We start from the raw sequence: 25,551 nt of genomic DNA, 5'->3' as shown, positions 1-25,551 counted from the left end.
CGACGTTTCAGACCATCCACAGAATCGGTTTTCATCGGCAATCGGTCGTATTCGAATTAAATTCGACGTACTTTATAATAAAATCAAGAAATAACATATGATTGATGTATAAGTTCATGTTGAAGGAGGTTTACTTGCTTTTTACACGACGATTTTTACACGCCGATTGAAAATTTTCAAAATGGCGGCGGTAATGCAACAGCGCGTCACGTGTTTGAATTGGACGACCTAGATAAAATTGCGACGGTCTAAATTATAATCGTTTTGAGTTTTTATATCATTTTGAAGCTAAAACACTGAACTAGTTAAATATGTTCATGATTATACTGACAGAATCGTGAAATAAAACGCTAGGATCGGCAGGTTTTGCTAGTTAGGATCAGGTTACCCGAAACAAACAGTTTTTGACATTGTTACGTACGATGATCCACGCTTAAAACAAATGAATACATTGTGTATATACCAATCACTTAATAAGAATTTAAAGCTTCCATTAAAACAAACCGAATATTCGAATATATTCGAATATGGCAAACCGAATATTCGAATACTGATTTCAGTATTCGTTCCCATCCCTAGTATTAATATAACATTGCACAAGGATATGGAATGAAATGTATGTTATATGATATAACAACACAGTGGGACTTGTTTAGAAAGCGGCACTTCGTTTCTGTATTACGACATAACAAAACACATCAGGTAAAACACAATATAAATAGCACCGAATAACATAAAGGCAAAGGTTACACGTGTTTTTTTTTGTCACAGTTTTCTGCACGCAATATTACAAAATAACACAGCAGGCCAGGTCATCATCTTGAGATGAAAGCAGGCGAGACGATTCTTTTTGGGATTTATTTGGCGCAGTTCCCGGAATCTACAAAATACCAGAAAAAATTAAAAGCAAACATAATTTTTAAAAGCCAAACAAAAAATCATTCTTCTCGTTACTTTTTCATATGCGTTAAGATTGGCATAGTGTACCGTAGTTTTCCAAGAGAAAACACGCCATTCCTTACGTTAGTCATCACACTGGCCATAGCTTTATCAGATCAAGTGGTTCCAACGTTGTTTGAGCGGTGAATTTTACGCCGATCAGATGGAGAAATATGGCCGATACTACAAATATCCGGAATTGTAAGTATGATTTAAAGGAATTTCTACCCGTTAAATAACGAATCAAATGAAAACGATGGGTGCACCTGCAGCGCAAATGTGTCTATATTTTAGCACATGTGTCTATTTAGCTGAGATTTGTGCCGTTTATTCAAGCACTTCTGTACAGTTCGGCGGGGGAAGGAGATTTTTGACAGTTTTTGACAATATCGCCTCAAATATAGTGTTTATCGGGAGCAAGTAACTGTTAAAACACTTTTTATGTAAAGGGCTACCTACTAAAACAAAGCGTGTGTATTTTCATAGAATTATTCAGGGTTGTTTCTGAACAATTGGCCGAAAACCTAATGCAACGCCGTTTCGAGTGGGTCGCTATGCAACGCAATCAAGTGGATACCGTTCTGTGTCTTACTTGCGAAGTCTTATCCGTCTTAAAAACAGTCATTAAAGCCTAACAATGAATGAATTTAGTGAGTTTTATATCATTATAATGATCCCGCCATTTCTAATATCTTGTACTAAATATATATAATACATTTTTATGCTCGCTTAACATTTAACATATGTTTGCATTGTCAAAAACATCAACACAAAAACATAAAGCAAGGATGAACATCGAACAATATCATTAAGTAAATGATAGTAATAGTTTGTAAAACAAGAACCAGTTCAAGGACATTTATCTCCTCCACGAATGGTATACTGAACAGCATGCCAAAAGCGGGTTAACTCTTTATGAGGATTGTTCAAATATGAATGCATCTGAGCACATAAAAATGTATCCTTGATAGATTTCAATGAAAATTTTATTTGGTCCCCTCGAAGTATTCACCTCCAACAGATTTGCAAAATTTCAGTCTTCTAATCCAATCCTTGAAGCCTTTCTCGTAGTATTTTCTAGGTATACTATGAAGACACTGGAATATTGCAGAACCGAGGTATTTGCGCTGCACAAAGTTTCGACCAGAAAGGTATTCTTGAGCCTAAGGAACAAAAAGAAGCCACACGGGGCAAGGTCAGGCGAATAAGGAGGGTGATGAAGGGAGCACAACAACCTTTTCCTGCTTCAGAAAGTCTTGTACAATAGACGCCTTGTGTGATGACGCATTTTCATGTAGCAATCTGACATTGGCCAAACCAGTCGCGGGTCTTCGAGTTTTGAAATATTTCTTCAGTTTTCGAAAACCTTTAGTCTTGTTTAACTTCGAATTTACGGATTTGCCTTTAGGAACAGCAACCTGAATGGCAGGACCCAGTGTTGTGAAGAATATGGCATACATTACCTTCTTGACACTCATGGTCCGCTTTGCAATGCATGGTCTTTTGCCAGACTTTGTTGCCCATATTTTTTGTTCTGAATCTTTCGTTTGGGCTCGAAAAAGTGAACTCGTGTCTCGTCACCAGTGACGACATTTGCGAAAGATCGTGCATTGTAATTTGGAAACTATTTAAGCAACAAGTTTGCGCATTGCACGCGTGCCTTTTTCTGCTCATCTGTCAACAGATGGGGAATCTTCCTCATTTTCAAATTACGTTTCAGAATTGTATGAGCTGCTGTTATGAGATGCCAATCATACTAGCTATTTGCCTAGCGGAGTATCTTGCATCAGTAGCAACTATTTCTTTCACTCTAGCAACCATCTTGGCAAACGTTGCTGTTTTCGGCCGACGGCCATGTGGTTCATCTTCTGTTGAAACTAACCCACATTTGAATTTCTTAAACCAACGTATAACTGTCGAAAAAGATATTTCATTATGCCCATAAACAGAACAAATATCATCAAAAATGTCTTTACACCCTATGCCAAGAGTACAACGATTCTTAATATAGGACCGTATTTCAACGGCGTACGCTGACCTTCTTCCAACCATTTTTGTATTAGTATACACTAGTAGCGAGGGATAGACACAGCTAAAGTGAACGGATTTTAATGGGCGTGGTATCAATGTATAAATGTACAAATGAAATACAGACACCAATGAAACAAAATAAACGGACTAGCAATACTAAGAGAGACGTGTTACAGTTGTACTATTTTTTTCATTGGTGTCTGTATTTCATTTGTATTTTCATTTTTAAACGGCGGCCATAGAGTTTTATTACATCGTTTCTGTTTTCTGGAGGACAAATAAAATCTTGCCTTTTCCCTGGCCAATTTTAACGGTCTCTGTGATTTATCTCTCTGAAAATGAATGAACGTTTCCCCAGGAATATGAATGAAAATATATACAAACAACTGATCAATACTTTTATCATGGACCAAACTTTATTTATTTTGTATAAGCAGCTTAAATGCACCACAAATCAGTAATGAAATCACAATGTATTGGTTTTAAGGGATTAAAAGTGACCAACTGTAACTATACTGATTTAAAGAGTCAACCCGATTTCGGCATGCTGTTCAGTTCCATTCGTGGAGGAGAAAAATATCCGTGAACTGGTTCTTGTTTTAACGAACTAATACTATTATTTACTCAATGATATTGTTCGATGTTCATCCTTGCTTTATGTTTATAAATGTGTTGATGTTTTTTGACAATGTCCGCAAAAATATGTGAAATGTTAAGTGAGCATAAAAATGTAAAAGTACAATATATTAGAAATGGCGGAATCAAGATGATGATATAAAACTCTCCAAATTAATTTATTCATTGCTAGACTTTGAAAATAATGACTGTTTTTAAGACGAATAAGACTTTGCAAGTAAGACACAGAACGGTATCCACTTGATTGCGTTGCATAGCGACCCACTCGAAACGGCGTTGTATTAGGTTTTCGGCCGATTGTTCAGAAACAACCCAGAATAATTCTATGAAAATACACACGCTTTGTTTTAAGAGGTAGCCCTTTACATAAAAAGTGTTTTAACAGTTACTTGTTCCCGAAAAACACTAAATTTGAGGCGATATTGTCAAAAACTGTCAAAAATCTCCTTCCCCCGCCGGACTGTACAGAAGTGCTTGAATAAACGGCACAAATCTCAGCTAAATAGACACATGTGCTAAAATATAGACACATTTGCGCTCCAGGTGCACCCATCGTTTTCATTTGATTCGTTATCTAACGGGTAGAAATTCCTTTAACTCATACTTACAATTCCGGAAATTTGTAGTATCGGCCATATTTCTCCATCTGATCGGCGTAAAATTCACCGCTCAAACAACGTTGGAACCACTTGATCTGATAAAGCTATGGCCAGTGTGGTCATATGCGTTTCATTTCACCTGACATAATCATAGATGTGGTAATGTCATGTAAATTTACAAAAAGACGTAGCGACTAAATTGATGTAATAAGCAAATAGGATATAGATCTTACCCGAATATGATTGACATTGTCGAAATTTGTCTTGAAACCACTCTGGTAACTTTTTATCGAAAGTTTATCTTCCTCATCTTTCAAACTTTGTTCGTAGAGCGGATTGCACGTTATACTCAGTTCCTTGCGGGTACCAGCGTCAAACAAAACCTCGTCGTCTTTGTCATCATCAATTAGTAGGTCCATAGGTAATCGTTGTGGGGTGTGCTCCTCCAGGTCCGTCGGATCAAAAACTGAAAAAAGTGTGCGTGTGTTTTTTTTTTTACAGAACATGTATATATTTATATGAACAACATCTTGATTAGATTAAAAACAACAAGTGACCGAGTATCGCAGTGGCAATACAGAAGTTCCCTACCGGTGGAAAATCAATTTTACTTGACCTTCAACAGTGACCTTGACCTTTGATCGAAAACCATGGGTTATGTGCGCGACACATAGTCTAATCACAGGGAACATTTCTGTGTTAACTAAAAATCCTTCAATGTAATTAAAATATAATGAATCAGTTGATCTTGAACTGTGACTTCTTCAACTGACAAGGATAGAGCATGCGTTGACACATTGTCTCATCACGGGGAACCTTTATGTGTAGCAATAAGATAATCCATCAATGCATAAAAAGTTATGGAGCTGTAACATTTTTGACTTGACCTTCAATAGTGACCTTGACCTTTGAAATACAAGCATAAGTCATGTAAGTGCATAATCTACATATTGCCCTCTATTCACATACCAAGTTTTATGAACCTATCTCTAATACTCTTAGAGTTATCGCAGGATACATATTTGCGGACGGACGGAAGGACGGACGGACGGAGGGCATTCCAATAGTTCCTGGTAAGGGACTAATAACACAACTTCAAATAAATTCATACCAGACATTTAGCTATTTGTTTAACTCATTTCAGTAGTTACCTTTCGACATTGCACTAAAAACAAGAATAGAATGAATGATAGGTTTTACATAGTATGGAAGGTGTATGTGTACGAAATAGCTATAGTAGATTATTTGTACTGATGTTCCCTTTTCTTTAATATTGTCATATATATAGGCATACAGACACTAAAAAGAACAAGAGCTGTCTCCATAGGATGACACATGCCCCCGATGGCACTTTGAATGAATAGTTATGGCCGATGTTAGAGTTTAGGACCTTTGACCTACGGACCTGGGTCTTGCGCGCGACACGTCGTCTTACTGTGGTTCACATTCATGCCCAATGATTTTAAAATCCATGCATGAATGACAAAGATATGGACCGGACACGCCCATCAATGCACTATCATAAAATATGACCTTTAACGTCTAAGTGTGACCCTGACCTTTGATCTACGGACCTGGGTCTTGCGCGTGACACGTCGTCTTACTGTGGTACACATTCATGCCAAGTTATTTGAAAATCCATCCATGGATGACAAAGATATGGACCGGACACGAATGCACTATCATGAAAAATGACCTTTAACGTCTAAGTGTGACCTTGACCTTTGAGCTACGGACCTGGGTCTTGCGCGCGACACGTCGTCTTACTGTGGTACACATTCATGCCAAGTTATTTGAAAATCAATCCATCGATGACAAAGATATGGACCGGACACGAAAATTGCGGACAGACTGACAGACCGACAGACGGACAGACGGTTCAAAAATTATATGCCTCCCTTCGGGGGCATAAAAATGGCGCGAAAAGAAATGGTAGTCGCATAATGGCGGATACAAATAGTCCTCAGTTTTTTTGCTCTGTAGAGCTATTTTCCTTATTTTCTTTGCAATTATTGTGCTAAAATCACATGACAGATCTATGCTTGACATGTAGGTAGCATTTTCATAATGAAATAACAACATTACAAAATTTTTCATGGAAACGTAGATCATACACCACCAGTATAATTTGGGGTCTCATTTTTTAGCTGATTTTGCAGTTTGTGTTTGACTGAAATTATTTTTCTTGCATCAAACATGACCCCCACTTTTCTATTGATTTTTAGGTAGTACTGACAATATTCTTCGAGAAAATGTAGGTTATAGAAATTTAAAATGGGTCCTGATGTGTGCTGCGGTCATTGGAATTAGGTCAATGTTATATAGAATAAAGAACAATAACTATTTAGTGTGTTATAACCTATAGTCATCATGTTACTATAAGGTGTCTCCGTGGCGGCGTAGTGAAAGTCACTGACTCCAAATCACTTGCCCCTCATCGACGTGGCTTCAAAATCTCATTTGCAGTGTAGAATTCTTCATGAGAGGATGTCATCATTCTATATGGCTTTCGGAAGGTCAGTGGTCCTGACCAGGTGCCTGTCCGCTCTTGAAATAATTATCAGAAGGGCTCCTGGGATATTACAATGCAACAAATAGACAGAAAAAATGATCTTACTCGAGCCTTCATTTATCTTCAGCTGAAAGTTTTCTTTTCCGATGTTCGAAATATCTTCTTCCGTGGTGTTAAGTTCCAGTTGAGATATGTCGAATATGATGTCATCATCGTCATCATCATCGCCCTAAAACAATATTTCGGTTGCAAAAAGTAATATACTTGAAATGTCACGTGGTTTATTTTCAATCGTTTCAACGTTCTTAAACATGTCTTAGTGTCATATAATGATGAATGAACTAATGTCATAAATAAAGCAGCACCTCTTTTTAGTTGTTCTACATGCATACTGGACCAGAGTTTATAATTAATGAATCTAAGAGATGCATGGATATTTTTACTATATGTAGGAGACATAGCCCTGCCTTATTACTAAGTAACTTCTGCATAAATCTAAAATTTTGAATACAAAAGCTAGAAGATGCTTCTGCAGAAAAGTGCACGTCTCCCACAGGAGCGAAAATCAAAGAGACACTGATGGTTGGTTTAGTGACTGAAGTTTCAATGTTCTGGGTCAAGTGGTTCTCAAGTTATTGATCGGAAACGGTTTTCCATATGTTCCGGCCACTCTGACCTTGACCTTTGATCCTCCCCGGTCATCTACTTTGTAAGCCCTATTACCCTATGCAGTTTGAAGGTTCTAGGTCAAATGGTTCTCCAGTTATTGATCGGAAATTAAGTGTAACGGATTCTGGGCCCTGTGACCTTGATCTTTAATGGAGTAATCCCAAAATCTTAAGGAGTTGTCTACTCAGCATGTCCAATCATCCTATAAAGTTCAGCGTTCTAGATTAAGTGGTTGACAAGTTATTGATCGGAAACGGTTTGCATGTTCAGGCCTCTGTGACTTTTACCCTTGATGGAGTGACCCCAAAAACAATATAGCCATATCTATCACCCTATGAAGTTTGAAGGTTTTAGGCCAAATGGTTCTCCAGCTATTGATCGGAAATAATTCAAATTAAGTGTGACGAATGGACGGACGGACGGACGGACAGGGCACAAACAATATGTAGGTGTGGAGGGAGAAATAATTATTTTTTGCTTGACCAAGTAAATACTACGACAAAGGATTGCATAATCTTATAGATACATTACTTGAAATGAACACAGATGAATTCATGTATCTAAGTTAAACTTACAAACCTTTAAAAATAACACTGAACATTAAGATGTGAGAACGGTTCACCCAGACTAATAAAATGAATACAACTAAACTTACCAGTTTAAGGAAATGTTCCGCATGCGAGATATGATTGATATCGGTGATTATTTTAATTTCAGACTGTTCATCTGATTCCTTGATATCTGTTTCTTTTGTATCTAAAAATATACATTTACATCAGTAAGTTATTATTAACTATATCGTTTTCATTAGTGCTGTCGCGAGGCAGTCTGATGGTTATATACAACATCTCACTTCACTAAGCCTGAGAACACTGTTGTTACTATTTCGATGTTTTGAAATCATGGAATTAATGCAGCGTTTTTGTTTGAATATAGTTATGGCCCAGTCGGTACCAGGTGACGTGAGGTGTGTTGCACATTTCTTTACTTCTCACGAAACGTGGGAATGTTATTAAGTTGCTTTGTTGCATATAATTCTTTCATATGATCAGTTTATAGAGTTGTTTATATAAAAATGTATGTATGCTTGTAAGATGTCTCTTTTTCAATTTACATGTTAACAGACTGAAATAATTCTATAAACGTACGTTAGTTTACGTTTTTATATATTATTAATTGTAATGCATGCATGGAACATAAATATACATGTGAAATGTGACATTCACCTTCGGACAAGTCAATTTCCTCAAACTGGCTTACATCTTCATCAAACTCTGTTGTCGATGCTAAACTGGATTCCGCTTGTTCAAGTTCATCTTTCAAGCTGCAGCTGACCTTTTCTTCATTTGATATATCCTAAAAAATGAAAATGTGCTTTAGCAATATTTGATACTTAATCTCATAAGCTTGCTGGTGTACCACTAGAGTCCAATACGAAAATAGTTTTGTAAGTCGCAATTACAAAATATTTGCATCATAATTTAAAAAGAATACGTTATATAGGAACAAATATATATCCAATTATACTTGAAGAACAACATCAGTAATACAGAGCTGATAGTACCATATCGATACATTTATAAACTGCAGAAGCAATATATTAATAAAAAGAAATTGTTTATCTTGGAATGTCAGGCCAATTTCTTTACTTCTGTAACATCGATGAATTTGTGGAGCGTTACATATGATTAACACATAAGTATTAAAGACTATATCACAGCGCAGAACACAGTGCATATTAAAAAGAAATTATCATTGTCTACTCACAGACAGAGTGCTGTCATCCGCCATCTCTTCATCAAATCCAGCATCAACAACAGAAACGTCTTCATCTTCTTCATCATAAACACCAGAATCTCGGCTATGTGTCCTTGGAAAGCCTTTCTTATGTGAATCTTGTTCAGTGTCTTCAAAAAGATATATGTTACATTACCCAACTTCATACTAGTATATATCATATATTTAAGTGTGTTTTTTTGTTACTGTCATAAGAGGTATTGTATTAAAATATGCCAGTAAAAAGGAGCATTGGAACCTATAACTGTGAATCAAATACGGTTTTAGATCTTAACTTCCGTTTTGAATAGATCAGAGTTATTAAACATACTGGTATGTCTTTTGTCAGATTATTTTCATAAATCGCTAGTTTTTGTGCTCGGCCCGTTTTGAGTACATAATTTCAACGTTCACTTAAAGAAACGCTAAGCGAAAAGAAAGATATCGCGTGAAGACAATTACGTTATCGGCATATTGGAAATAAAAACAACAACAAAACATAACACTAACTGATCATTTACGAAATACTATAGATCTACATTCAATATGTCAAGCTCACTCCCTATTTTGGGTTATACGCGGCTGGATGTACAAACCATCACATATAAATACTTCAATTTCATTTGTACAAACATGCCTACGGTCCGAATTTCAAAATATTTGAGTATTGTAAGATTTATCTGTAACCGGAATCTCCAAACCAGTCTTTACATGCAGACAATATTTGTTCTTTGCATGTGTTACAGACATGTTCTTCGTATGTGGTACAGACATGTTTTTTCGTATGGTACAGACATGTTCTTCGCGTGTGGTACAGACATGTTCTTCGCATGTGGTACAGACCGGTTATTCGCGTGTGGTACGGACATGTTCTTTTTTCGTATGGTACAGACATATTCTTCGCGTGTGGTACCTAAATGGTCTTTGTGTGTGTCACAGGCAGGCTCTTTGCGTATGGTACAGACAGGTTCTTCGCGTGTGGTACAGACATATTCTTCGATTGTGATACAGACATGGTCTTTGCGTGTGGTACAGACATGGTCTTTGCGTGTCTTTTCTGAGTGGTACATTCATGTTCTTCTCGTGTGGTACCTACATGTTCTTTGCATTTGGTACGGACATGTTTTTCGCGTGTGGTACAAATATATTCTTTGCATGTGGTACAGACCGGTTATTCGCGTGTGGTATGGACATGTTCTTTTTTCGTATGGTACAGACATGTTCTCCGCGTGTGGTACCTACATGGTCTTTGTGTGTGTCACAGACAGACTCTTTGCGTATTGTACAGACAGGTTCGTCGCGTGTGGTACAGATATGTTCATCGCGAGTGGTACAGACATGGTCTTTGTGTGTGGTACAGACATGTTCTTCGTGTGTAATACAGACATGTTTTTTTTCGTATGGTACAGACATGTTCTTCCTGTGTGGTACAGACATGTTCTTCTCGTGTGATAGTGGTATAGACAGGTTATTTGCGTGTGGTACAAACACGGTCTTCGCGTGTGGTACAGACAGTTTCTTTGCGTGTGGTACAGACAGGTTCTTTTGCGCGTGGTACATACATGTTCTTCATGTGTGGTACAGACAGGTTCTTTGCTTGTGGTACATACATGTTCTTCGCGTGTGATACAGACATGGTTTTTGCGTGTGGTACAGACAGTTTCTTTGTGAGTGGTACTTACATGTTCTTCACGTGTGGTACCCACATGTTCTTTGTATGTGGTACGGAAGGTTTCTCGCGTGTTTTACAGACTTGTACGAAAAGATTCCTCGAATGTGTTACAGACAGGTTCTTAGCGCGTGCAACAGACAAGTTCTTGATGTGTATTACAAACTGCATTTATCGAGTTGTTGAATAAGTTTACAATTACACACATATTAAATATTTGGTAGGAAAATTATCCTAAGTGTATCATTTACAGATGCTGATTTTGAATTTAATTTTGTAGTCGTTTATTCACTTGTGATGAGCTAGCTTACTGACCCTAAATGTGCTCCCTTCCCTCACTTTGAAGGTATTCTTGTCACAAGTAAACCCAAGAGAACCTTTTTTTCAAAACAGTATTTTACTTGGTAAAATTAACCGATTTACGTTTGTAATTATTACCTTCATTGACATGTAAACCAGCCTATCGTAACACCAGTAAAATCATTTGAATATTTACTAAAAATCTTTCTTTTAATTTGATTAATATAGTGTAGAGATTCACTATGTTACATGAGTTTAACTTCAATTACAAGTGCGCTCTATGGACTGATTGTGACATTTTCATTTGCATGTGTAAAAGGTTCTGTGTTTGCTAGAGAGCCTCATTGGAAATACGATTTGTATGTTACGTATAAAACTTAATGGGTTTTACCCTCTTTGAATAAAAAAAATATTATCATCATTATTGTTTGTTTTGTTTGTTTTGGGTTTAACGCCGTTTTCAACAGTATTTCAGTCATGTAACGGCGGGCAGTTAACCTAACCAGTGTTCCTGGATTCTGTACCAGTACAAACCTGTTCTCCGCAAGTAACTGCCAACTTCCCCACATGAATTATCAGAGGTGGAAGACTAATGATTTCAGACACAATGTCGTTTATCAAATAGTCATGGAGAACATACGCCCCGCCCGAGGATCGAACTCGCGACCCCGCGGTCCGTAGACCAACGCTCTTACCTACTGAGCTAAGCGGGCGGGCTTATCATCATTATTGTTATTATCTATTATTATTATTATTATTATTATTATCATCATCATCATCATCGTCATCAACAACAACAACACTTTATCATCATCATATGAGCCGTGCCATGAGAAAACCAACATAGTGGCTTTGCGACCAGCATGGATCCAGACCAGCCTGTGCATCCGCGCAGTCTGGTCAGTCTCCATGCTGTTCGCTTTCAAAGCCTGTTGCAATTAGAGAAACTGTTAGCGAACAGCATGGATCCTGACCAGAATGCGCGGATGCGCAGGCTGGTCTGGATTCATGCTGGTCGCAAACCCACTGTGTTGGTTTTCTCAAGGCGCGGCTCAATTATCTTTTGTGACCATTACTTCTGGTATGATGCAGACGGACGTACCTTTGTCAGCGTTGGTTTCCTGATCAAGAATTATCTCAAAGTCATCGTCAGATTTTGGTTCTTGTTCGCAACCACTGTCGTGTCTGGAGTGCGAGGAGTCCTGAAAGAAACGGACAAGATGTAGCACATTAAAAGGATTTTATCATATAACGGTTGGGTTGGAAGAGACCTTCAAAATAATTCAAATGTTTCCTGAGACTTTCAGTTTGCATAAGTTCTTTGGAGTAAGTATATCTCCGTTACAAAAATATTATACCACAAATATATTGAAAAATAAGTAGCACACCTTCGTAACTAGTGAAAAACGGTATGTTACGTGTAAATGTATTTTTTTCATATAGTCGTTTATCAATGTTCGATTTATTACAAAACTTAAGAACAGTTATTGCAACTGCCTATATAGATATTGACTAACCATGTGTAATATAGTTTTAGCAAATATTTCGTTTGCATTTTTACAATGCCTTTATAAGGTAGGCCTATGTATCATGGTTTGTAATATCTTTCACTTTTGCATAAATCTTATTAGTTTCACTGTTAAGTTTTCTGTAAAATAGAGCTATACTTGAGGAAGTCGTTTTAATATACATTGTGCATTCATACTAAGATGCAGCCATTCAATAAGTGTTTTATTACACGACATCAGAAATAAACTTCAAATCAGTGTTGAACAATAGACTGGTCAAAGTACATTTATATTTATTTAGGCATTATAAAAAGGTAAATAGGGGACTTGTAGAAAATAGTATGTTATTTCAATACACATATGGTCAGTTTATAAGGGCATAGAGAAACGTTTTGAATGACTGGATCGGCATATTTCTGAAATCAGTTAAAAGGTTTAACACTAACAACTATCCGCATCCAGTTCAATAATCATTTTACAGTGCACGAAATGAATGGAAATATAACAAGAGATCACAGAGTGATCTTGGCGCCCACCAATGTGCCAATTTTGAGTGTTCCAAATTTCAAGACTTACTGACTAGCTCAAGGTCAAATTTCATTTCCAAACACAACAATGTGCATGTGGTCCAAATTCGAAAGCTATAGCTTGAGAAATGTGAAAGTAGGTCACTAGATCAATTTCAAGGACAAAGTTCTTTGTACACAAAACTATGCATGTGCATCAAGTTTGAAGGCTGTACCTTGAGAAATTTGAAAGTAGGTCACTAGGTCAATCTTAAGGTCAAAGTTTATTTCGGTACACGAAACTATGCAAGTGGTCCAAAATTGAAGGCTGTAGCTTGAAAAATGTGAAAGTAGGTCACTAGGTCAATGTCAAGGTCAAAGTTTGTTTCGGTACACAATCCTATGCAAGTGGTCCAAATTTGAAGGCTGTAGCTCGAGAAATGTGAAAGTAGGTCACTAGGTCAAAATCAAGGTCAAATTTTATTTCGGAACACAGAACTATGCATGTGCTCCAAATTTGAAGCCTGTACCTTCAAAAATGTGAAAGTAGGTCACTAGGTCAATGTAAAGGTCAAAGTTTGTTTCGGTACACAAAACTATGCATGTGGTCCAAATTTGAAGGCTGTAGCTTGAGAAATGTGAAAGTAGGTCACTACGTCAAAATCAAGGTCAAATTTCATTTCAGAACACAAAACTATGCATGTGGTCCAAATTTGAAGCCTGTACCTTCAAAAATGTGAAAGTAGGTCACTAGGTCAATGTCAAGGTCAAAGTTCTTTTCAGTGCACAAAACTATGCATGTGGTCCAAATTTGAAGGCTGTAGCTACAGAAATGTGAAAGTAGGTCACTAGGTCAAAATCAAGGTCAACTCATGTCAAGGTTCATCTTGCCACTCAAAACCATACATGCGGTCCAAATTTGAATGTTGTAGGTTATTGACAAGAAGATTTAAAAATCTTTTCCCTATAGAAGTCTATATGAACAATGTGACCCCCAGGGCGGGGCCATATTTGACCCTAGGGGGATAGTTTGAACAAACTTGGTAGAGAACCACTAGATGATGCTACAATACAAATGCCAAAGCCCTAGGCTTTGTGGTTTGGACAAGAAGATTTTCAAAGTTTTTCCCTATATGTCTATGTAAACCATGTGACCCAAGGGGCGGGGCCATATTTGACCCTAGGGGGACAATTTGAACAATCTTAGTAGAAGACCACTAGATGATGTCACATACAAAATATCAAAGCCCTAGGCCCTGTGGTTTTGAACAAGAGGTTTTTCAAAGTTTTTCCCTATATAAGTCTATATAAACCATGTGACCCCCAGGGCGGGGCCATATTAGACCCCAGGGAAATAATTTGAATCATCTTGGTAGAGGACCTCTAGATGATGCTTCATACCAAATATCAAAGCCCTAGGCTCTGTGGTTTTGGACAAGAAGATTTTCAAAGTTTTTCCCTATATAAATCTATGTAAATTATAGAAATAAACAAAGGGCCATAACTCACTAAAAAATTGTTGAACCAGTCTGATTTTCAGGGGGACACAACTAGGGTACCAATACATCATTCTGACAAAGTTTGTTCAAAATCCCCCTGGTAGTTTCTGAGGAGATGCGATAACGAAAAATTGTTAACGGACGGAAGGACAGACGGACGGAAGGACGACGGACCACGGACGCAGAGTGATCTGAATAGCCCACCATCTGATGATGGTGGGCTAAAAATACTGAACTGAATATTTACAGTTATGAGCATAAAATTTAACTGAATTTCATACTGTTGAAACGCCTTTGAGAGGACATTTCGTCGGCTTAATTGAAAAATGCTACAGGTCTAGTTTTAGCAATCTTGAAGATCTCTATTACATCTTTAAAGAACTAATTAATACGACAAACTGACTGTGATTCCAAAATTTAAGCAGCTTTAAACTCGTTTCTCTCTGAATGCCAAAAATGGACTTACGGCATTGTGGGATTAGGTCGACGAATTTGTGAGAAAAAAAAAACACTGCCAAAATGAAACTACTGTAAATATCTTTTTTATGTATTGATGCTTACTTAAAGCGTTTGATATCAATGTCGCTTATATTTCTGACCTTTTGTTTAAACCGATGAGCTGACTTTGAAGCTGATTTATTATCTGTTATAGAATTATTAAAAATATTAATTTTTTTTAAATAATTTACAAGAGAAAAACATATTATATTGTTTATATAGATAGTGCAATCAAAATAATCCCGTTTAAGGTCACAATAAGCTAAATAGTCTTCCCTATATATTCTATATAAAACTGACTTTTTATAAAGAGCTATCAAACATAGCTAGACCCATTTCAGAGAACAAATCCTTACCTCATTTTAAAGAGTTATGATAAAACTGATATAAAATGAAGAGATAAGTAGGGGTCATGTATCTTCTAAGAGAGATTTCTCTGGTCACATTTGCTTACTGTAAACTGACATCAAAATCACACTGCTGTGACCTGGAAGTACTACTCATACTAAAATTGAGCTTCACTTCACCAAATACAACCTGCTGTCCCATTTTTCCTACCAAAATGTCAAAAATACATCCACAATGAAATTTAAACAGAAACTAGCTTCAATTTAGACGTCTGTTGCCATGCCAAGTGAAAAATTAGTGTTCAATGCCTGGCAGCCATTACCCGATGGCTCCCACGCTGGTTCCTGTAGTTTAGTTAGGCCTTGACAAAGTCCTTCGAAATTTTAATCGGTGTCGTAAAATTAAATATGCAGGAAAAAAATGTGTATCAGCTGAATGGAAGCGTTTTCCGGATCTGGAATTATTACCCTCATTATTACACCTGCCTTTGAAGCTGATTTGTTATCTGTTATAGAATTATTAAAAATATTAAGAATTTTAAAATAATTTACAAGAGAAACATATTGCATATATAGATAATGCAATCAAAATAATCCCGTTTGAGGAATAAGGTCAGTAATTCGGTCGAAAGAAGTCCATAATAAATAGATCCTAATTTTCCCATTGTTTTGCGCAAATTCGTGTAGAACGAATGCTTTAATCACTCACACTTTTTCACTGCTAGAATACATTCTGCATGAAATGAGATGGTTTTCATGTTCATACACCCCACATGGCAAGTTTTGCAGATCGAAATCGGAAGTAGGTGTTTATTGCGCGGACGAGAGCAAATATGCGCCATTTTTAGGGTAGCAGACCACAACTGACTGGCATATCACTAGGAACTATTCAACCCCCTATTTTCTTTTCATTTTTTCGTTTATTTTTGATAGAACTTCCATGAAAAATAGGTGTAGGAAAAAGTGATGTTCTCTAAAAATACATAAAGACGACCTGAAGTTGTCGTTTTCTATATGAAACAAAGAAGGATTGATTTACTGACCTTTAACCTATAATTGACAAAGTACTTCGAAATCTTAACCGGTGTCGTAAAATTAAATATGCAGGAAAAAGGTGTATCTGCTGAATGGAAGCGTTTTCCGGATCTTGAATTATTACCCTCATTCATCTTAGATCGAAAACACGACTTTCCCGTTTGCAGTTTTCTTAAACAGTGAAATTAACTGTTTAGCCTCGAAAAGGAAATCTAAATACACTGACGAGATAAAGAAACGCCTCATTCAAACTCGGTATACAATTTTTCGTTAACCGTGATTCAAAATTAGAAAAGAACAATTCCATTCGCAAATTTGATGCTTTACAAGAATTTGTGGTCAATAAGAAATCATTTCATTGTCGCATTATGCTTAAATCTTGAATTTTAATAGCCCGGTCGGAGAAATTGCATTAGAAAAATCAGTAGCGCTTGTGGCCACCTCTGCTAGCAACCACAGCAGCAAGGCGACGCCTCATAGAGCCGCACCAGTTGCGTAACAGACACCGTGGGATTCTGGCTACCAGTTCCCGGACGTTTGCTGGCTGGGGTTGACGTTGGCGTAACCGCCGTCCGAGATAATCCCACGCGTGTTCAATCGGATTGCAGTCCGGTGAACACGCCGGCCAAGGTAAAACATTAATGTTTCTAGCCTGTAGAAAGTCCCTGGTGACGCGTGCAACGTGACACGGATACGTCCGTCGGCGTTCCTCAAGTTGAAACGCGACTCGTCACTGAACACTACGTTCTGCCAACGCTGGCCGCGATGGTTGCGGGCCCAAATAAGACGTTGGTGACGGTGGCGTAACGTTAGAATTAGACCGCGGTAGGGCCTACGACAGGTAATTCCGCGTTCTCTGAGTCAATTTCTCACAGTATGTCGACTAATTGGACGTCCACGGTTACCTACAACTATACGTGACGTAGATTCCACCGTCACAAATCTGTCACGTAAATGACGCCGGCGTATATAATTATCCTGTCGTATTGACGCTACGCGCTGTCTACCTGAACGTGGTCTATCGATAGACGTTCCCATGTCTCTAACACGTCGAATAAGACGCACAATTGTCGAACGAGAGACGTTAAAACGTCTAGCAACTTGTTCCTGCGTTCGCCCACATTCAAGCATAGCCAAAACCTGAACCCTCTCTTCAGAATAAAGCCTCGGCATTACGAAAACTAATGTTTTTTTCAGAGAATAGCTGAAAATATGGTTGTGTGTCGTATTACACATGTACCTGTGCAAAAATCGTTCAATCAAACCACATGGTTTACATGCACGGACTGCACGAGGAAATCATGACCAGGTACATGAAGTGAACAATTGGCTGAATGAAATCGCGCGAGTTTTTGTTCACTGTGTTTGTCGGTTAGAGTACATGTAGATTTACTACATTTTACAACAATTTAAAGCGTTAGGAAAAAAATAACGCCAAATTTCAATGAGGCGTTTCTTTATCTCGTCAGTATAATTTACTTTAAGGAAAAAGATACAAGTTAAAGGGTGTTCAGACGGTATTCTACTGGGTAAATCCTTAAACAAAACATGATACTAAAACAATAAGACGTCTAAATACCCGAATGGCAATGGGTAAAATAACACTACTAACCAAGCTTTCGTTGCTACAGTACAGCGAATCACGGTCCGGATTTGTGATCAAAATTTGTGTTTTCCCTTCTGGTTCATATATAAACATTGGTTCTCCAATATCCAGACACGACACTGGGCGCTCTGTTTCAACAGATGTAATAGCTGGCCTTTGAGGTACATAATCTGAAGAATATAGTTATTCATTGGCAAAATGGTGCCTCTGTACTTTTAGTATAATAATGCAGTTTTGAGAACAACATGTAACTGTCAAAAGTTTCTTTATATTAGTAATCAGCGGAATCTGGTTTTTCAAAAGGAGAAGTAAATTTCCATTTTAATTAGACTGGAAATGAGTCAAAACTATTTTTAATACAAAATAATTTTGCAGAATTGGAATAATTTTATCCAAGATATATTATCAGATAGTTTATAAACGTACCGATGTATAGTTTATAAGAATGTTGGTATCTGATCGACCGTTGCCAACAACAAGTGAATGCAGGTCTCAAAAGCTAGATATTAGATAGGCCTATATAACTGGAAACTATGGCAAATTTTGCTGAAAGAGTTTGCATTTTAGTGAGGGCGCTACATCTTCTAATTGAAGCATACTAATCTTGAAAGTATGAAAGATTTCTGTCAGCTGAAATAGCTATGTGGATCAGTCACATTCTTTCAAAGGACAGTTCAGCTGTTTATTTCATCGTCGTTTCGACACTATACCTTTTTCGAGATAAACATATGTATTTTTTGTTCTTGTACTTGTGGTACAAAAAAGGTTTACCTTGATAGTATTCAAAATCTGGTGTTATAGAAGTTAAGACGAATGGGTGCTCTGATTCTGTCCCCTTCTTATTTTTTCTTTTGGCTTGTCCTGAAACAAAACTCATATTTAACTTGGTAAGTCTACCAACTAATTCATGACAATAAAATTACATTTTTACACAAACTGGCTAAATCAAGGGGTAATGGAAAATATAGCCTCAAAATATAGAATTTTTGTGATTTATTTGTTTTCTGGTAACAGCGAAATACTAACCGATTTATTATCACAGTGATATTAAAATAAACATTCAGTAAAGACGTCGTTTTTATTCATTTCAAAATGAAATATACTGAACTGTTTTCATGCAGGCTTTACACTGTTTGCGAAATGGACTGTGTAGTAAATAAATATTTGAAATATCATTTGCACACATATAAATCACATATCGTATTGAATATGAAATCAGTACGAAGGCAAAAATACCATTTTTGTTCTTTCGCTTCTTCCGATTCCGCCTCCTGCCCCCTACAAAGAGGGCAGGAGTATCGGTGTCGGCGAACGATATTTGATTCACTGCATTTTGAAGTTTCAGCTTCAGGCTCCTTTGCATACTGTGTCCGACGGGTCTGGAGGAGTTGGGATTACAATTCCATAATGATCCTGAAATAAAATACAATGGAAATTTACTCCACGTCAAATTCTCTTTTGGAAATAACAACGGAAAATTACTGGTACGTGTGAGATGGTGTGATGGAAAGTTACTCAATCATTTTTCCCCAGACATTTAGATATAATGTAAACAGTCTCAGTCTAAATGTTTAGTTTAATCATATTTTATTTGCTCTTTACATAATTTACAATAACAGAACATATACACAGCATAAAGAAGTAAAGCAAAAAGAGTTGGGCAACAAGTTCTTACAACATTAATGAATGCCCTCCCCTAACAAAAAAAAAAACATATAAAAGTTGATCGGCTGACAAATATAACCTAAAGGAGCAAAATACAATGTGAATGAGGAATATTTATGTTTTGGTTGTTTAAAGACCTTATAAGAAAGAAGAAAATAGCTCGAACAGATGTGACAACCCATTGAGATTTTTAATTTCAATGATAGGAATGTCACAGAAAATAAGACAGTAAACAAGAGAATTTGCTTGAGGTAGCTGTAAATAACTACAACTGTTGTTGTTTATGCTGTAACACAGAGGATGCGATAGTTTTTGGAGTTGGCTGGATGCATAACTGATGTCATGTGACTGAAAAATGATTGAAGAACTGCGTACCTTGTTCCTTTGTATTGTGGGGATGATGATATCAAAAGCTCTGCAATCGCCCTGCATAGAACAAAGCAATATTACTTTATGCGAATATATCCAATTACTAGTCTAAAAAACTTAAATCCTACAGTATAGTACAGTGGGTTTTAGTACAGTGTATATGCTGTACAGTATCTTGTCTTTTACTTATTTAGTCTATAAATAGCTTTTAAATGTTGACACATTTTTATCCCGGAAAAGTATAATATATCGTCACCGGAAGGGAACCGCCTCTTCCATTATTAAACCTTCAGAAAAACTATCCCAAAGTTTAATGTGCTCATATTTCCTTCTTTTCTGGCAAAACGATGAAAAAAGGTCTGTTTGTTCCTTTGATTCTGACTATGAAAGATGTGATAACTTCGATTTTCATTTGGAAACGGATCAAATTTGAAACAATTCACCAGATTGGTTGAAAATGTATTGTTTTTTCCCCAGGAAAATGTAACGGCAATGCTGCACCTCTAAAAACGGGTTGAAAACAATTTTTGGTTTACGGTACATGGACATGATGCAATATTAGGCGCATGACTGGTCAATATTTGTATTATCATTATTTGTATCGCTGTAGTTTTCTAAGTACTGGAGATTCGAATTGCCAATATTAAGCGGTATCTTTTTTAATGACATGCTTTTATGGATCTATGGAGTTCGTCAAGACAACCAAAACTTTGTAAATCTCATTACAAAATGTAGGTAGAGCACTAACACACTCAAACGATGATGCTATTCGCGAAACCAATAAAAGACTCACACAAAAACCAGTCAACTAAAGTACTTAAACTGACCTAAGAAAACTATTTATATTTTACAAAGCACAACTTTAAAAAGTGAAAGTGTATCAGATCTGGATTACTTATTTCAGTTTAAAAAAAATCCATATGCGATAAAAGGTTACATGACTGAAGTATAAAGAAATATTTATCTATGTATTTTAAACTAATACAGGAGGCACTGTCAGGAGGCACTGTACTATGAATGAACATTTCTGAGATAATTATTCCTGGCAAGATATCAGTGAGTAACTAGATAAATTAGTTGCTGTCTGCGAGAAAACATCTGTCAGACGTTCCACTTAGTCAGACAATGTATCAAATACACAAGACGATTGTTGGAGGTACTCGCTGTTTCAATATGAAACGGTAAATTCTATTCTACTGAACCAAAGAACTAACCCGCCATTTACTATCTTGCAAATAATTTGAAATAACTTAAAGTATATTTCTTAAATTAAGGGGACCTTTAGATCGATCTGTCAATATTAAAATAATACAAAATTTCAATAGTATTAAATTACGCAAAAACATATTTTTTATTCATTTTACTACCAAAGTCCGTTTTAAAAAAGTCATGAAAGTACACATGAAAGATACGCTTTTAGAAAATACATGTATATACACTTTATAAAAATAAGGAAGTGTAGATTTTGATTTTTTACTAGGAAATGTTTAAATTTCACACATATTAAATGCTCTTTTACGATAGGGCATGACAACGCCATTATTTTGTTTTTATTGTCATTTTCTTCCCTCATAATGTGTTCCGCTAGTTTGTAAATTCTAGAAGTTTTAGTGTATTTTTGTGTGACTTTTCCAAGATGGGTTGAAGTCGTAAAACGCGAGAATTTATATGATAGCATAATTTAATTCTTTTTTTTTTTCCTTTTTGAAATTGTGAAAACTTATCAACAACATATTGTTCTAAGTGTAGATTAAATTTCAAAATTGTACGTTCAGTAATTTTTAAATTACTGGCAAAAGAACTAATAGCGGGTAAGCTGTTTTGTTCGGTATATTCATAGATTTGCTATAACACGAAACATTTGGTGCATATAATAGTTACGGCTACAAAATAAACAGGTACAATTACATAACGATTTAAGATACGTTAACAGCTTGCTAATGATTCATTTCTGTTATAGATTTTCTTTCGTTTTACTTTCGAAACAGTCCCGTGGACCATTTCGTCACTACTTTGCACACACTGCAATGAAAAACCAACACTATGTGATGGTTCGCCTCTCCTCTGAGATTCTATTTACAGTTGGCATTATCTCATTGATAGCTCTACTTCCTCACCTGTATTGGAATCTGACCAAAGAATTAAGCAACCTTCTTTCGAAAGATATTATCATAGTCTGAGTCAGCTTCCTACTTTTACACATTTTCGATGAATAAATGGTTTAAGAGAAATTTAAACATACATTTGTTGTATTTGCTAACCGTGTTCAGACCCTTTGTTTTGTTCAAATGAGTTAACTCCTGAAGCTATTCAAATTTCGTATAATTATGTCCCTTTTCTTCTCAAGTCGGAATATATAACATATTTTTTTCTAAAAAGAAAGATTATCTAGTCGGTAGCCAGACTAAACTTCTACATGTATAGTGTTCTATATCGTAAAACTGAACTGATTCAAACCGCGTATTGTGTTTCTGTTCGTAGAAATAAACTGAGAAATGTGCATACTGAATATTAAAAGTTTTGTTAGTAAGGTGAAATGTTTCTATCATTAACACATATAAACCACACAAAAACAAGTTAAATTCACCCCGATATTTACTTTAAAAGTTTTTGTTTCTAAACTATCTTAAAAATGCCAAACGAAGAAAAAAAAGAACATGTCCAAGTCGGGAATCGAACTCGGTCCGACGCTGCAATAAAAACCTTTCTACGTTCCTGACCAATACACCACGAAGCAATGTATTTAACAGCCATTGAATATAAAGCTTTATCATTAAGGCCGCAGTGTTTACCTCCGCTACCCCATTAAAACAACTAATTCTTATGTGTGTCCATGATATATAATCTGTTAGTAACTAGGTTTCAAAGCCTTCTTCTAGCAATAAAATAGAAAAAGTGGAACCTCCACAGGTCGCTCAACACGACAAAAATGAAAATGTTGCAGGCTTGGTTTGATTGAGCGTGTTCATGGACGGTAGTGGAAATGCATGCTACCGTCCACGCCCTCTAGCCCCAGGTTGCGCAGAACTCAACATTTACAAATACCAAAAACAATTTGAACACATCCGCATATATGTTTTGATATCTAATTTTCAGATATCTTAAGATTTTCTCTTTTTTGTTGTCGTACGATCTGGAGGTCAGTGCAGAAAGAAAATATATTGAGAATCCTTTTGTTTGGTAAAACAATGAATATAAAATCGCGTAATGCAGTTGTTGTTTGACCAATCAGGTGTTCTTTGTTTGACAAAAAGAAATATAGTATAACTAGTGCCCCATCTATCTCCGTTTCATGCGGAGAACGATTTATTATTGGTACGAGATTCTGGGATAGACATAAAATTTCAGATTTAGATAATGCTCAACAAAAGCTAAAGCTTCAAATTTAAGATTTAAAAGATATGAGACAATCATTTAGGAGACAATCATTTAGAATGTGAACTGACAATTTAAACCTTTACTTGATGATGATAAAACTTTAAAATTAATAATTTACGCATGTTCTATGTAAAGATGCATTAACATGGAGTCAGTGTGACTTTAAAATCTAAAGATAGTGGGTATCTAACATCGTGACAGGAATTGAAAATAGATAGATTATAAACGGTAGCTCATGAGCTGTGCTATCTATCCTGTTCCACACGTACACACACTACAAGCTACACCTTTCATTTTAAGAATTCCTAATGCATTGCGTGGCACAATACAACACTATGTTGGCTCATTGGGAAAATCAATCATTTACAGTCTTCCAATTTGTACACATGAAAAATAAACTACTTTTTTCCTTACTATCTTTAATACCATATGTGTTATGTTTAGATAGAGGTTTGGGCACATCGGTGATGTATATTTTGTTCCATTACATTTAATGTTCCTAAAATGTTAAAATTAGAATGCCAAATTATATACACACAAAATTCTTGTCAAACTCGCAAAAGAGGTCATAAAAGAACAAATAAAACACCACAAAATTCACTAAAACAAAGCACCACCATCCAATCTATAAATATTCATATGAAAATAAAGCATCATACCTGGTTTTGTTCGACTTGTTATTTTATTCCGTAGTTCCGTAAAATGTGAATTATACCTCTGTAGTAAGACTTCTTGTAGAAGAAAAGCGTTCATAATAAACGCTTGCTATTAGCCACGTGGTTCTGGCATGTAATAACTGCATGCATTGCCATGGAAACACACTTCAAAATTGGCACGTGCTTCATAGCGAAAATACTCGCAGCCGACCGAAGAAGAAATACTGTTTTGATTATTAATCAATTAATTGCGTATTTGTTACGAAAAGGTGCGTTACAACTGAATAATAACTGCTAAAAGGAATTCCAGAGAATTTGGTTGTTTCTCCATAGTATTTTTAGGACACAGTCTGTCATAATTCTATTTATATTGTAGAATTTCATGGTCTCTAGTGATATCGCACGCTTAAATTAAAATAACCCTGCTCATGTTTAATAAGTGAAACTGTCACCCTTTTTCGGTCATAATTGTACATTTTAATATCAGAAAGTATTTGTAAGGGTACCATGCTGGGGGACGCGAAAATAGACTGTCTTTTTGTATTCAACCTTATTAGTATTGTTATTATACTATTATTACAAAAATGTGCGCCGGCGCTGAACAATATATAATACTTCCCTAGAATATAGAAAACGTTTCATATATAAATTATTATTTGTATATGTATAATGTTGTACAATCTTGAATTGTACACGTCTTTCCTTTATGTAGTAAAGTTGCAATAACTACATATTTTGCTCATACAATTGTGTTTATACATTATATTAATTTCATGCTTTTCTCTTTTGCAAACATTGTGTTATATCTTGCTGCACGTCACTGTATTTGGCGATGAACATTCATGTCTTTATGGCAAATAAAATATTGAATTGAAAATATTGAAAATCTCCAGTCAATTTAGAATATTATCTCTTAAGCTGAATAAATCAGTTGTTATCCTTCCAGCCTGTATCACACTGACATAAGTTTTAATTCGTTTTTGTGCAAATTGCAAACTAGTTAATTCAAAGCGTGCCATATTTCAAACGAATAATTGCTTCTAATGGATGTAAGACATTTGCCCCAAGGACATTATCTCTGTCCCCATCCCAAAGAAAAAAAATGGACTGCTGGATAATTGTCCCCACATCCCCTCCCGAAGTTGAATTGGACATTTGACCCACAGCTTATTTTATCAATGGACATTTGCTACCCCCAGACCCACCCCAACCAACATACACAACAATAATTTTGTTATATGGGCGTGTAGATATAACTTTGTATTTTTGTATTTTGTTGTTTTATAACAATAATTTTATTTACCTTTATTTACCTTTAAAAATGTTACAATGTTTCTAGCTACAATAGTCCAA

General features: G+C 36.1%; 1 protein-coding gene across 2 annotated transcripts; it reads right to left on the bottom strand.

Moving 5' to 3' along the window:
* Nucleotides 1-646: 646 nt before the first annotated feature.
* On the bottom strand, nucleotides 647-24,354 carry LOC123528658 (clumping factor B-like). 2 transcript variants are annotated; one of them, XM_045308550.2, is made up of 12 exons: nucleotides 24,202-24,302; nucleotides 20,171-20,221; nucleotides 19,367-19,543; nucleotides 18,902-18,991; nucleotides 18,137-18,300; nucleotides 12,234-12,333; nucleotides 9,154-9,293; nucleotides 8,613-8,742; nucleotides 8,042-8,142; nucleotides 6,823-6,946; nucleotides 4,439-4,671; nucleotides 647-880 (listed from the first exon to the last, which is right to left on the bottom strand). In XM_045308550.2, the coding sequence occupies exons 3-12, from the start codon at nucleotides 19,491-19,493 to the stop codon at nucleotides 788-790; spliced, it is 1,302 nt and encodes a 433-aa protein (XP_045164485.1). In that variant the 5' UTR covers nucleotides 19,494-19,543; nucleotides 20,171-20,221; nucleotides 24,202-24,302; the 3' UTR covers nucleotides 647-787. The 2 variants fall into 2 exon arrangements, with proteins under 2 accessions (XP_045164485.1, XP_045164484.1); XM_045308549.2 differs by lacking the exon at nucleotides 20,171-20,221 and having other exon boundaries at nucleotides 24,202-24,354.
* Nucleotides 24,355-25,551: the final 1,197 nt, after the last annotated feature.

This window comes from Mercenaria mercenaria, chromosome 13 (assembly GCF_021730395.1).
Source record: "Mercenaria mercenaria strain notata chromosome 13, MADL_Memer_1, whole genome shotgun sequence".
NCBI lineage: Eukaryota > Metazoa > Mollusca > Bivalvia > Venerida > Veneridae > Mercenaria > Mercenaria mercenaria.
This window is presented reverse-complemented; position numbering and strand designations above follow the sequence as displayed.

Coding starts and splice junctions, on each gene's coding strand:
- LOC123528658 (XM_045308549.2), bottom strand. CDS start 24,295: ATGAACGCTTTTCTTCTACAAGAAGTCTTACTACAGAGGTATAATTCA. Junction 9,294..12,233: donor GGAAACCAACGCTGACAAAG/GTACGTCCGTCT, acceptor ATCTTTTTGAAG/ACACTGAACAAGATTCACAT. Junction 4,672..6,822: donor GAAGATAAATGAAGGCTCGA/GTAAGATCATTT, acceptor CACTTTTTTCAG/TTTTTGATCCGACGGACCTG.